At 43.1% G+C, this 15,107-nt stretch overlaps 1 protein-coding gene across 8 annotated transcripts in view; it reads right to left on the bottom strand.

The window, feature by feature from the left end:
• Positions 1 to 15,107, bottom strand: part of LOC132378352 (copine-4) — a 347,486-nt gene that overhangs the window by 102,792 nt on the left and 229,587 nt on the right. For all 8 annotated transcript variants that reach the window (XM_059945192.1, XM_059945196.1, XM_059945195.1 and 5 more), the window contains one exon: positions 11,398 to 11,469. In XM_059945192.1, the coding sequence (XP_059801175.1) occupies positions 11,398 to 11,469 (72 nt within the window). The remainder of the gene's footprint in view (positions 1 to 11,397; positions 11,470 to 15,107) is intronic.

Below are 15,107 nucleotides of genomic sequence, written 5' to 3'. Positions count from 1 at the left end.
CGGCCTCTATGCAAATGAATAAACTGTTGATGTTTCAGGCCAAGACCCTGCTCCAGGTCTGGGAAAGAAGGGGGAAGACAACAGGATAAAAAGGTGATCAGTGAAGCCAGTGGGGTGGGAAAGGTAATGGGCCGGAGAAGAAGGAATTTGATAGGAAACATAGAAAATCGATGCAGGAGTAGGCCATTCGGCCCTTCGAGCCCACACCGCCATTCAGTATAATCATGGCTGATCATCCAACTCAGAACCCTGTACCTGCTTTCTCTCCATACCCCCGATCCCTTTAGCCACAGGGGCCATATCTAACTTCCTCTTAAATATAGCCAACGAACCAGCCTCAACTGTTTCCTGTGGCAGAGAATTCCACAGATTCACCACTCTGTGTGAAGAAGTTTTTCCTCATCTCAGTCCTAAAAGGCTTCCCCTTTATCCTTAAACTGTGACCCCTCGTTCTGGACTTCCCCAACATCAGAAACAATCTTCCTGCATTCTAGCCTGTCCAATCCCTTTAGAATTTTATACGTTTCAATAAGATCCCCCCCCCCTCAATCTTCTAAATTCCAGTGAGTATAAGACCAGTCGATCCAGTCTTCCTTCATATGAAAGTCCTGCTATCCCAGGAATCAATCTGGTGAACCTTCTTTGTACTCCCTCTATGGCAAGAATGTCTTTCCTCAGATTAGGGGACCAAAATTGCACACAATACTCTAGGTGCAGTCTCACTGAGGCCTTGTACAACTGCAGTAGAACCTCCCTGCTCCTGTACTCAAATCCTTTTGCTATGAATGCCAACATACCATTTGCCTTTTTCACTGCCTGCTGTACCTGCATGCCCACCTTCAATGTCTGGTGTACAATGACACCCAGGTCTCGTTGCACCTCCCCTTTTCCTAATCGGCCACCATTCAGATAATAATCTGTTTTCCTGTTCTTGCAACCAAAGTGGATAACCTCACATTTATCCACATTAAATTGCATCTGCCATGAATTTGCCCACTCACCTAACCTATCCAAGTCACCCTGCATCCTCTTGGCATCCTCCTCACAGCTAACACCGCCACCCAGCTCCGTGTCATCCGCAAACTTGGAGATGCTGCATTTAATTCCTTCATCTATATCATTAATATATATTGTAAACAACTGGGGTCCCAGCACTGAGCCTTGCGGTACCCCACTAGTCACTGCCTGCCATTCTGAAAAAGTCCCGTTTACTCCCACTCTTTGCTTCCTGTCTGCCAACCAATTCTCTATCCACATCAATACCATACCCCCAATACTGTGTGCTTTAAGTTTGCACACTAATCTCCAGTGTGGGACCTTGTCAAAAGCCTTTTGAAAATTTAAATATACCTCATTCACTGGCTCTTCCCTATCCACTCTACTAGTTACATCTTCAAAAAATTCTATGAAGTTCGTCAGACATGATTTTCCTTTCACAAATCCATGCTGACTTTGTCTGATGATTTCACCGCTTTCTGAATGTGCTGTTATCACATCTTTGATAAGCGACTCTAGCATTTTCCCCACCACCAATGTCAGATTAACCGGTCTATAATTCCCCAGTTTTTCTCTCTCTCTTTTTTAAAAAGTGGGGTTACATTAGCCACCCTCCAATCCTCAGGAACTAATCCAGAATCTGAGGAGTTTTGAAAAATTATCACTAATGTATCCTCTATTTCTTGGGCTACTTCCTTAAGCACTCTGGGATGCAGACCATCTGGCCCTGGGGATCTATCTGCCTTTAATCCCTTCAATTTACCTAACACCACTTCCCTACTAACATGTACTTCCCTCAGTTCCTCCATCTCACTAGACCCTCGGTCCCTTACTATTTCCGTAAGATTATTTGTGTCCTCCTTAGTGAAGACAGAACCAAAGTAGTTATTCAATTGGTCTGCCATGTCCTTGTTCCCTATGATCAATTCACCTGTTTCTGACTGTAAGGGATCTACATTTGTCTTGACCAATCTTTTCTTTTTCACATATCTATAAAAGTTTTTACAGTCAGTTTTTATGTTCCTTGCCAGCTTTCTCTCATAATGTTTTTTCCCTTTCCTAATTAAGCCCTTTGTCCTCCTCTGCTGGTCTCTGAATTTCTCCCAGTCCTCAGGTGTGCCGCTTTTTCTGGCTAATTTATATGTTTCTTCTTTGGACTTGATACTATCCCTAATTTCCCTTGTCAGCCACGGGTGCACTACCTTCCCTGGTTTATTCTTTTGCCAAACTGGGATGAACAATTGTTGTAGTTCATCCATGCGATCTTTAAATGCTTGCCATTGCATGTCCACCGTCAACCCTATAAGTATCATTTGCCGGTCTATCTTAGCTAATTCATGTCTCATACCTTCAAAGTTACCCTTCTTTAAGTTCAGAACCTTTGTTTCTGAATTAACTATGTCGCTCTCCATCTTAATGAAGAATTCCACCATATTATGGTCAGGAGAGGAGAGTGGACCATGGGAGAAAGGGAAGGAGAAGGGGCATCAAGTGGAGGTATTAGGGGCAGGTGAGGAGAAGAAATAAGAGGCTTGAGTGGGGAATAGAACAGGGAAGGGTGAGGAAAAAAATTGCTGGAAGGGGAAATGGATGTTCAAGCCAGCAGGTGGGAGGCTACCGAGACAGAATGTGAGGTTTTGCTCCTACACCCTGAGATTGGCCTCATCACGGTTAAAGAGGAGGCCATAGACTGACATGTCAGATCAAGAATGGATGTAGGAATTACAGAAAGAAATGGAGGGTTATGGGCTGAGTGCGGATCAGTGGGACTAGGTGAGAGTAAGCGCTCAGCATGGACTAGAAGGGCCGAGATGGCCTGTTTCCATGCTGTAATTGTTATATGGTTATATGGTTGGCCTCCGTGTGAAATTCTGCTTTTGGTGGATGGCGCAAAATGTTTGACAAAGCAGTCCCCCAATTTACATCGGGTCTCTACTGCAGATTATCTACTAGTTCTTGAAATGGATACACATTGCCTTCTTTTATTGTAGAGGAACCAGCCCCCAAATACATGATCAAGTTAAAATCGTACACAGAAACATGAAAATGGAATTTCACAGGCTTGAGATTGAAAATAGAAAGACTTGCATTTTATTAATGCTTTTCGTGTCCTTTTCAGAGTGAAACAAATCTCTTACAGCCAATGAAATACTTTTCCAATGTAGTCACACTTACAATGAATGCTTAAGTGTGAACCACAGACTTCCATCATCCATACACCATTATTTCATTTGTTTTTGTCAAATTGCTGACGGATAAATATCGGCCAAGTTACGGAGGGAAAACTTCCCAAGCTCTTCTTCAAATTATTCCTTCCAACACATTAAGCTGGCGATCAAAAAGTCCAGCAAGATCTGATCATTTATATTAAAATTTAATCATCTAGTTTTCATCTGTGTTCCTCATTTTCCAATTGATTGTACATATAAACATTCCTCCCTCACGTAAAATCTATTACCGACTCAAACCATTTCTATTGCTCCATTACAACAAACATATAACAAATATCAGCAATCTATAGGCTTCATTATAAGCCAGAAGGCATTGTTAAAATATAAATCAACTTTAACTCTGACTTACAGAGAAATTACAGGCAAAATATATGATTATGTGAATAAACTACCAGGAGGATCGAATGAGCTGAACAGCGTTTAAAGAGAAGCAAGATTAATACATGAAAGGAATGAACGCATGGGGAGGTGAATCTCTTGAGGAGCATTAGCACCAGCCCTGATTGCAAATGGGCCACTTACATGCTGACTCAATGATACAGAGAATGTGGAATATTAAGCTAAAATATCTAAACTCTGCTGTTGCATTTTGCATTTTGCATTTTAATATAGAAAACGGCAATCATATTTTGAAGAGCATATTGCCTATCATAAATTTGAGATCATTCTGGAATAGAGTCAAAACTTCAATGACCTGATTTTCAGAGTTCCAAGCAAATCTTTTTATCAGTGCATTTGTACCAACATGCAAAATGCTGGAGGAGCTCAACGGGTCAGGCAGCATCAATGGAGAGAAATAGACAGTCAATGTTTCAGGTCAAGAGCCTTCATCAGGACTGGTAAGAAAGGAGAGGGAGACCAGTATAAAATGGTGGGGGGCGGGGAGGGGTGTTGGATGGCAGACGAATCCAGAAAAGAGGGGTGAGCGAGGCAAGTGGGAGTAGGGGATGCAAGAAGCTAGAAGCTGATAGGTGGAAGTGACAAAGGGGTGAAGAAAATGGAATCTGATTGGAGATGACAGTGGCCCATGGAATAAAGGAAAGGAGGCAAGGAGGGGAAAGCAGAGGAAGGAAATTTTTCTGTGGGTGATAGGCAGATCAAGAGGTCCAGGGAGGGGAAAGAGAAGCAGTAGTGGGCTGGTGGGATAAGAAATAACAATGGGGGTGAGGGGAGAGACAAAGAGAAGTGGTTCCCAGAAGTTAGAAAAATTGATGTTCATACCCGTCAAGTTGGAGACTTACAAAGAGGAAAATGAGGTGCTGTTCCTCATATCTATACCGAGCCACAGTGTGGCAGTAGACAGATATGTCAGCGTGGGAATGAAATGTTTGGCCATTGGCAGATCCTAGCTGTCATGGCAGATGGAGTGAAGCTGCTTGATGAAGCGGTCTCCCAATCTACCTTGGGTCCTATCGATGAAGAAGATGCCGCCCCAGGAGCACTATATGCAATAATGATGTGGAGGGAGGAGAGGGAGGGGTAACACTCAGCATGGTTGCAGGGATAAGTGTCTGGAGAGGAGGAGGTGTGGACGGATGAGTGGACAAGGAGTCATGGAGAGAGAATCCCTGTGGAAAGTGGTGAGTGGAGGGGAAGGAAAGGCAAGATGTGCTTAATGGTGCAATCCACTGACAGATTGTCCACCATCTTCTAAAAGCCCATTGACTTCTAGTTACTTTGACTACAATCTTCCCACACTGTCACTTACAAGGATTCAATTCCTTTCTTTTAGTTCCCCCATCTCTGCCACATTTGTTCTCATTATGAGGGTTTCCATTCCAGGATATTTAAGATTTTTTTCCCAGAAAATGGGTGTCCCTCTCCCACCGCTATCAATGCAGCCTTCATTGGCATCTCTTTTACTTCCTGCATGCCTGCCCTTAACCCGTCCACCCAATCATAACGGGTAAGATTCCTCTTGTCCTCACCTACCATTCAACAAGCGTCCGGATTCAACAGATCATTCTCTGAAACTTCTGCCATTTTCAGAGGGTTTCCATCTTCATTCTTGTCTTCCTGTCCTCTCTTCTCTCTGCATTCCACAGGGATAGCACTGGAGCACCTTTGATCCATTCATTATAACAGCTAGGATCTTCCTGCGGCTAGCTATTTTAATTCCACTTCACATTCCCACATTGACATGTCCACACACAGTCACTGTCAAGTTGGGCTAAATGCCATTTAGTGGAGCATCACTTGATTTTCCATCCTGGTAGCCTCCAACCAGATGGCATGAACATCGATTGTTCTAACATCTAGTAACAACTGCCCTCTGTGTCCCTTTGCTTTCCCCTTGTCCCATCAATTCCATCACCCCTTCTCTTTCCCCCCCCCCACCCACCCTCTCAATCTGCTGATCATTCACACATTCCCCCATTAGCTCCCCTCCTCACCTCCTTCCCTTATTCCATGGTCCATTATATTCTCCTCTATTACATCTTCTTCACACTTCTGTCACTTTCACCAATCACCTCTCAGCTTCCTACATCATTCCCCACTCTCCTACCTGACTGAGATCCACTTATCATCCACCATATCTCTTGCTCCACGACTGACTCCCCACCCTTTTATCCTGGCTTCTCCCCTCTTCCTATCCAGTCCTGAGGAAGAGTCTTGACACAAAACTGTTTATTCCCCTTCATAGATGCTGCCTGCCTTGCTGTGTTCTTCCAACATTTTGTGTATTGTTCTGGATATCCAGCATCTGCAGGCATTCTTGTGTCCCCATCATTACATTTCTGTTGCTAATAGCATTAAATTCACACAAGGATAAGATCACTAAATCAATGCAAACATAAATTATATGTTTGGGGAAAAAGTGGATACAGTTAAGTTCAGCGTTGCTGGTAAGCAGATGTGAGTGGCAGATTATTACAGTTTCAGTGTGTTGTCACCACCGTACTGTGCACTTGTGGGTGACATCTTTCTTCCTGGCAGCGGGATTCCATTCAGTTGCCAAGAGAAGCAGTCTTATATGGCACAGTGAAACTCCAGATGCTTAGAGATCTCATACCATCAGTAGATTTGTTATATAAGGAGGTTATCTAGTACTTTAGTTCTATGCTAACTTTTGACAGAAGAATCTTATCGATACCATTCTTTTCCCATAGCCCTACAAATAACTGTCTTTCAAGTATCTATCTAAATTTTTTGAAGACACTGATTGATTCTGTTTTCATCCTAATGGGTAGTGAATTCCAGACTTCTGAGTGAAAAATAATACTTCCCTCACAACCCCTACAGTGAAGCAACAAGACTTCAAATTATTGGATTTGAAGAGCAGGGAGATAGATGGTCAGGAGTCACTGATGAATTGATGAATTGGGATTGGAGTTTTGACAATTATTTTACTTTTTAATATATCAGATATGGATAACAGTTTTAAAAAATTGTTTACTTGTTTGGAACTTTTAAGATGGTAAAGCTTCCCAAAGAAGTTCTTAGGTGTGCAATCAAGCAAACTTTGATATGGTGCGGCATGGGAGCGCAGTGCAGTGTAAAACTATTACAGCGTCAACCAGTCGTGTTCAGTTTTGCCACTGTCTGTAAGGAGTTTGTACTTTCTCCCCATGACTGTGTGAGTTTTATTGCCAAAAGCAACATTAAACATAAAAACATGATGTAATTGGGTGGTGTAGCTTGTTGAGTCAGAAGGGTCTGTTAATGAGATGTATCTCCAAATAAAACAAATAAATGTAACATGTAGCTAGATGAAATGAGTTTTAAGGAACACCTAATTTAGGAGAGGAATAGAAAGAGGATTTATAGTAGTGTGAATGAAGAGTCTGAATATAAATCTCTATTAGTGAAGACATTGCTGCAATATAGGAAACACAGCAGATATATATTGAACACAGCAAGACCCCATAGACTATTGAAACAATCACTAGATAACCTTTTTTTCCACTCATGTTGTGGTAATTAAGTTGTTAACACTAGCCAAGATATTGGGGATAACACCCCTCTTCTGCTACAATGGAGTGCCATATTTTACATCCATTGAGGAGAGCAGACAAGACCTCAAGATCAGGGATCTTCTAAAAAGCAGCACCTGTAACAGTACACTGCACACTCTGAGTATTTAAATTTTTGCTCAGTATTGGGACTGAACTTTGAACGTTATGTTGGGAGTAAGTGTTACTCACAGAGTCATGGCTAACAAAAGTCTTGAGAAAATATATGTTTCAAGATAAAGCAAGTCTGAAATCACATAGCGCAATTAATTTTTTTCTGATCCATTATAAACATTTCTTCCTCTTCTGAAGTCCATCATCCCCACTGGGTCATAGGCCATCAACAGTCTCCATAAAAGAGGGTTACCATCTAGCGGAGCAGTCATCATCAGAGTGGTCTGAGTCAGAGTGGTAAGGCATTGACTCAAAAGGGTTTTGGCAAGAACAGGAGAAGGCAAGGTGAGCAGTTAAGTTCATTCCTTATTTCTTTTTTTCTTCTTATTTAACTCTTAAGAGAACCAGGGTATTTCTACAGGGCCAGTGTTCCGTTCTGGGTGACAGATATGGGATTTCTGGGGGACTACCAGTCTCCCCCAATGGCCACAGGTGCATTGACCATGGTAAGGAAATGGAGATGCAGCTCAGTGACCCTGTTTGGGAAAGTGAAGAGATGATAGACAGGAGCTACAGAGAGGTAGTCACCCCTAGACTGCAGAAGCCAGATAAATGGATGACTATCAGGAGAACATCAGAGAGTGCAAAGCTCCCCTGTGGCCTTCCCCTTCAACAATGAGTATGCCATTTTGTTGCGGGGGGTGGGGGGATCCCATCTCAGGGAAGCAAAAGTGGCCGTGCCTCTGGCACTGAGTGTGGCCCTGTGGGGAACTGAAGAGGATGGCAGCAGTCATAAAGGACACTATAGTCAGGGGACACATAGATAATTCTGTGGACACGATGCGGAAACACGGATGGCAGCTTGCCTCCCAGGTGCCAGAGACCACAATGTTTCTGAATGCGTCCTCAATATCCTGGAAAGGGAGGGTGAGCAGCCAGAAGTCATGGTACATCCTGGTACCAACGAAATAGGTAGAAAAGGGGGGAGGGTCCTGAAAACAGAATGAAGGGAGTTAAGAAGGAAGCTGAGAAGTAGGACCTCAATGGTAGCAATGCTGATTGACTGTCAGTAAGAGCTTCTCCCTGCCTGTCCACTGGGATAGACAATCACTGTTAGTGTTTAGTATGCCCTGATGAGAAATCTGAGTTTTAGAGTTTTATATTAATGAACATTCTTTTCAAACTAGGATTCGCCTTTCATTTCAGATGAAGGATGTAGGATACCTCTCTAACAATGGAATCAGAGCAATCCGATGCAGAATGGAACTGTTGCGCTACATGGATGGAGCAGTGATTGGCTGGGCAAGGGAAGAACCGGTGCAGATGGAGAGGACACAGTGGTGAAGCTGTCGTTTCATTGCTCCAGCAATCCAGGATCAATCCGAACCCTCTGGCGCTGTCTGTGTGGTGTTGGAATGTTCTCCCTATGTTCGCACTGGTTTCTTCTCGATGCACCAGTCCCCTCCCTCGTCCCAAGTACATACAGATTGGTGGGCTTTATTTAGCTGGATGGTAGAATTGTTGAAAATGTTAATTTTTATTATATTTTTTTACTTAGAGTAACAGCACAGTAAACAGGTCCTTCCACCAATTACACCGATGTGACCAAATAACCTACTGTCACACGGCCCCCTTCGGACCCAATTGCCAGATCACACAGAGACGGGGAAGGGTTAAACAAAGCTGGGAATTTTATTAACAAAAAAAAACTGTTAAGCTTGCAAGATATTGGATAACTTGGGATTACTCGGCCAGAACTTCACTAGGCAAGGATCAGGATGACCAAGCCAACGAGGGGTTAGCACTGCCCTTTGAAATACACTCCAGGGCACGAAGGAATCTGTGCCCAGCTGATAAAGCCCCAGATTAATCCCAAACTTACAAGGAAGTATTCGAATAAGAGACAAAAGTCCAAGGATACTCAATTGGGCACCTGAAACATCTTAGAAAATTACCTGGAAGTAATCAAGGACAATTGCAAGTTAAATTTAAACTGGAGAAGAGCTAACAATAACACATTCAAAAGCAGAAGCTCAACAATACAGAACTCCTGCAAAGTCTCAGAGAATTAGTTGGAAGTGTTGAAGGACAATTACAATTTAAATGTAAACTAGAGAAGACTTAACACATAAAAAACCCGAAGTGAAACAATACAGATAGCTATAATAAATAAAATACATAAAATACAAAACAAAACAATGACAAAACCCTCAGAATACTCAATGACCCGCGGTCACGAGACCCATTAACCTGTACATCTTTGGAACATGGGAAGATACCGAAGCACCTGAAGGAAACACGTGTGATCATGTGGGAGAGAGTTAACACTCATTACAGGCAGCGGTAGAACTGATCCCAGGTAGATGGCATTGTACTGGCGTTTTGCTAGCTACTGTGCAACCGTGCCATCTGGGAGAACAAGTTAAATTAAAAATTAGTGGGGAATGAGATTGCTCTGTGAACGTGAATAGACTCCAAAGGGCCAAATGCCTTTTCCATTGTCACTGGAAAGATGGAGTGAGATCATAAGGTGGTTCCCAGCATATCTGTGACTGCTTTGTCTGGCAATAGGAGGCCACCTTCAAGCTGTTAGCTATTAAAAAAAAAATCACCCACTTTGAAAACTGGAGAAACAATAAAAATGACAAAACAATCGCAAGTTCATCAGAAGACATTTGTACTGAAAAACAGAATTGGTTTTTTTTCGCTCCTTTTGAACTCCTCTGTAGGGATAACAAAGCAGGTTATACATAAGCAATTATGTTTGCAGTTTAGTCACTGTTATAACGTAGGAAGCACAGTGCTATAATGACCTAATATTCTCCTCTAAATGTTGATGATGAAGGAATAATTAATAACTAGGGTACTCTCTCCTTCCTCAGAGAGTAGGTGGAATTTTAGTGAAACATTTCGTACCAAAGGAAAAACACAGCTCCTCCACTCTTTCTGAGCTCAAACTCAAAAGAGGGACTTGAATCATGTGCTTTCAAGGTAACTATTGAAAACCAGGGATTAGAAAAATGAGACCATTAAACAGAGGAGCAGAATTAGGCCAATTGACCCATCGAGTCTTCTCTGCCATTCAATCATGGCTGACTTATTTCCCATCTCAACCCTATTCTCCTGCCTTCTCCCCATAACCTTCTTACTAATTAAAAACTCATCAACCACTGTTTTAAATATACTGGATGGCTTGGCCTGCACCACCATCCGTGGGCAATGAATTCCACAGATTCACCACTCTCTGGCTAAAGAAATTCCCTTCATGTCTCTTCTAAAGGAGCACCCTTGTATTCTGAGGCTGTGCCTTCTGGTCCCAGACTCTCCCTCCCCCCCCCCCCCCCCCAATATTGGAAAGATGCTCTGCACATCCCATCTATCTAGGCCTTTCGATATTCAGTAGGTTTCAGTGAGATGCCCTGTATTCTTTTAAACTGCAGTGAGGACAGGCCCAAAACCATCAAATGCTTCTCATACGTAAACCCTTTCATTGCCGGGAGCATTCTCGTGAACCTCCTCTGCACTGTTCCTTCTAAGCTGTGTGGGTGCACAGCTCCACAGTATCTGACGTGCCCTTGAGTACATTGTCTTTGTTGCTGCACAGCTGGAATCTTCTTTCATACAATGTTTTATTAAAGTGCTGCGCGGTTGTCAGGCCGTGTAAAAATTTCCCGCTCAGAGCAACGGTTGGTCTGCACAGCTGTGAAAATAAATAAAGGGAATGTTGCTCCTCCGGACCCTCTGCAATGCCAGTGAGGAATTAGTTATTTTTTCTCAAATTTAGCTCTTATGTTAGTGAAACATGTTGCCAAAAAGAAATTATGACTCAATATGTATTCAAATACATCAAAGAAAATCTTTTTTTTTTAAAGCCAGTTGTAATAGTTGATGAACAGCTGAATTGCATAGCAGATCACTCATTTTGGAAGACTACGCGGGAGAAAGCTGCAGCAGAACATTCCGGAGAGGAGCAAGAAACCACTGACAGCAACATCAGGATTTCCACATCTATGTGTCTAGTCAGATTTCCTCCATTTCACTATTCATTACTGATATTCTCATTGTAAACTCCAGGCTGTTATTAAACACCAGAAATGACCTACTGTAATTGATGATTTTCCTGCGGTGTTCCCCTGTTTCAGGAGTGATTTGGAAAGCTTCCTCTGGGAAATAATCTGTAAGAAAACAAACAAACAAGACAAATAATATCTCACAGGTCATGGCAGAGAATGAGACAGGGCGAATACCTTTTGAATCATCTTACACAGCTACAAGAATTGGAAAGGCAACTTCAGTTAAGTAGCAGTTTCCATGCAGTCAAATGTCCTGAATTTAAAGGAGAGAAGAAAGATAGAAAGTTGGAAGGAAGGAAATACCAAAGGATAGGACCTTAGTAGCTCAGGGCATAGTGGCCAATGCTTGAAAACTACGTATAAGGCCATAAGATATAGGAACAGAATTAGGCCATTTGGCCCATCGAGTCTGCTCTGTCATTTCATCATGGCCGATCTATTTTCCCTCTAAGCCCAATATCCTGCCTTCTCCCTGTATCCCTTCATGCCCTGACTAACCAAGAATCGATCAACCTCTGCCTTAAATATATCCAATGACTTTGCCTTCACAGCTGCCTGTGGCAATGAAATCCACAGATTCACCACTCTCTGGCTAAAGAAATTCCTCCTCGTCTCTGTTCTAAAAGGACACCCCTCTATTCTGAGGCTGTGTCCTCTGGTCTTAGACTCTCCCACCATAGGAACACCCTCTCCACATCCACTCTATCAAGGCCTTTCAACATTTGATAGGTTTCAATGAGGTCACCCCTCATTCTTCTGAATTCCAGTGAGTAGAAGCCGAGAGCCATCAAACGCTCCTCATACGACAAGCCTTTCAATCCTGGAATCATTTTCGTGAACTTCTTTTGAACCCTCCCCAATGTCGGCACATCCTTTCTTAGATAAGGGGCCCAAAACTGCTTACAATGCTCCAGGTGAGGTCTCACCAGTGCTTTATAAAGCCTCAACATTACATTCTTGCTTTCATATCATCTGATAACTCACCATAAGAAGAGCCCATCTCTAACCTGCTCTTCCTTCTGTATAAAGTGCCAAGATCTAAACTTGTGGAACTTGTGGAAATGGTCATTACATGAAATAGTTAGATTAGTGGTCAAAATAGTTGGACTGGAATTCTGGAATGATTTGACGATTTTAGTAAATTATTTTGTTATTTACATGCAGTTCAAGAATGTTTGTGGGATGAACATTAAAGCAGTGCATATAGCTTGAGGGCTGGAGATAAATTTTTGGGGCAGCAGATATAAGAAGGAGAAAGACAATGGAAGGAAGGAAACTAACAATGAGAAGTTTAATGTTCAAAGTAAATTTATTATCGAAGTTCATTAACAGTATCTCACCATAGGCATACAAACCTGAGATAAATTTTCTTTTAGGCATCACAGTAAATACAGGAACCACAATGGAATCAATGAAAGACTGCATCCAACAGATGGCCAACAACCAAGATTAAAAGAAAATACAATTTGTGCAAACACAAAAAGTAAGAGAGAAGGAAATAATAAATAAATAAACAAATAAGCAAACAAGTAATAAATATTGAGAACATGAGATGAAGTGTCCTTGAAAGTGACACCACAGCTTAAAGGAACAGTTCAGTGATGGAGCAAGTGAAGTGAGGCTGTCACCTGTCGTACAAGCCTGATGGTTGAGGGGCAATAACTATTCCCCGAACCTGGTGATGCAGTTACCGAGGCTCCTGTACCTTCTTCCTGATGGCACAGTGTGAAGAGAGCATGGCCTGGACGGTGGGGGCAACACACACAAAATGCTGGAGGAATTCAACAGGCCAGGCACCATCTATGGAAAAGAGTAAGTTGACGTTTTGGGCCAAAACCCTTCGGCAGGGCTGGAGAAAAAATGCTGAGGAATAGAATTAAAAGGTGGGGGGAAGGGGAGAGAGAAACACAAGGTGATAGGTGAAACCTGGAGGAGGAGGGATGATGTAAAGAGCTGGGAATTTGATTGGTGAAAGAGATACAGGGCTGGAGAAGGGGGAGTCTGATAGAAGAGGACAGAGGCCATGGAAGATAGAAAGTGGGGAGGAGCACCACAGGGAGGCAATGGGCAGGCAAGGAGATAAGCTGAGAGAGGGGAAAGGGGATGGGGAAATGATGGAGCCGAGAGGAGGGACATAACCAGAAGTTTGAGAAATCGATGTTCATGCCATCAGTTTGGAGGCTACCCAGACAGAATATAAGGTGTTGTTCCTCCACCCTGAATGTAGCCTCATCATGACAGTGGAGGAGGCTATAGATAGACATATGGGAATGGGAAGTGGTATTAAAATGGGTGGCCACTGGGAGATCCCACTTTCTGGCACTTCTTTTCTGAATGGTGGTGCTCCTTGATGAGGGATGCTTCTTTCCTGTGTCAGTGCTCTGCGTAGAAGTTCTCAATGGTGGGCTTTTTGTTGGCTTTTCTGTTCAAAGGCATTAGTGTTTCTATATCAGGGCATGGAGCAACCAAGGAGTCTACTCTCCACCACACGTCAACAGAAGTTTGTGAAAGTTTTAAATAACATGACAAATCTCTGCAAACTTTCTTTGCTGCTGTGCTTTCTTGTGTACATGCCAGACCCCAAGGCAGATCCCCTGAAATCAATCCACCGAGAAATTTAAAGTTGCTGACCCTCTCCACCTCTGATCCCCAACTGAGAACCGGATCATGTACCTCCAGCATTCCTCTTCCCGATGTTAATAATCAGCTTTTTGGTCTTGCTGAGATTGGGTGAGATGTTGCTGTTGTGGCACCACTCAGCCAGGTTTTCAATCTCCCTTCTATATGCTGATTCATCATCACCTTTGATTTGGCCAACAACAGTTGTTCATTCAGCAAACTTATGATATTGGATCTGCTCTCGGCCTCACAATCTCAAATATAGAGCAGGAGGCCGAGCTCACAGCCATGCACCTGTGCTGGGGCAGTTGTGGGGGAGATTTTGTTGGCAATCCAAACTGACTGGGGTCCGCAAGAGAGGAAATCGAGGGTCCAGTTACACAAGTAGGTTTAGCGGCCAAGGATTAGTTTTGAGGGGTTGATAATATTAAACGCAGAGTTGTAATCAATGAAATAATCCTGATGTATGCATCTTCACCATCCAGGTATTCCAGGCCTGAGTGAAGAGCCAATGAAATGTCATCGGAGCTGAACCAAATCACTCCTCAGGCAGGAGTTGATAAGTTTCATCATGATCCTCTCAAAGTACTTCATAAGAGTGCTAATGGATGATAGTCATTGAGGCAGGTTACGACGTCCTTCTTGGGCACCTGGATAATTGAAGCCTGCTTGAAACAGGTGGGTACGTCAGACTGCTGAAGCAAGAGGTTAAAGATCTCAGTGAACACTCCAGACAGCTGATCAGCACAGGTCTTCACGACTCAGCCAGGTACACCGCCCGGCCCAGATGCTTTCCGTAAGTTCACCATCCTGAAGGACACTCTCACGCCGGCCTCAGAGGCTGAAATCACAGGGTCGTCAGGGGCTGTGGGAGTTGCACGCTTTGTCCGTCGAAGTGAGCATAAAAGGCATTGAGCTCATCTGGGAATGATACCTTGTCGTCACCCATGTCGCTTGGTTTGACTTTGTAGGAGGTGATAGCATTCAGGCCCTGCCGCAGCTGTTGAGCAGTCATCAATGATTCCAATTTGACCTGGAATGGCCACTCATGTGAGGCAACTTTCCAGAGATCATACCTAGACTTCTTGTATTTTACTTGGTAGCCAGACCAACCAGACCTG

Source organism: Hypanus sabinus, chromosome 20 (assembly GCF_030144855.1).
Source record: "Hypanus sabinus isolate sHypSab1 chromosome 20, sHypSab1.hap1, whole genome shotgun sequence".
Taxonomy (NCBI): domain Eukaryota; kingdom Metazoa; phylum Chordata; class Chondrichthyes; order Myliobatiformes; family Dasyatidae; genus Hypanus; species Hypanus sabinus.
The sequence above is the reverse complement of the archived record's forward strand: the minus strand, read 5'-3'. Positions and strand labels throughout refer to the sequence as shown.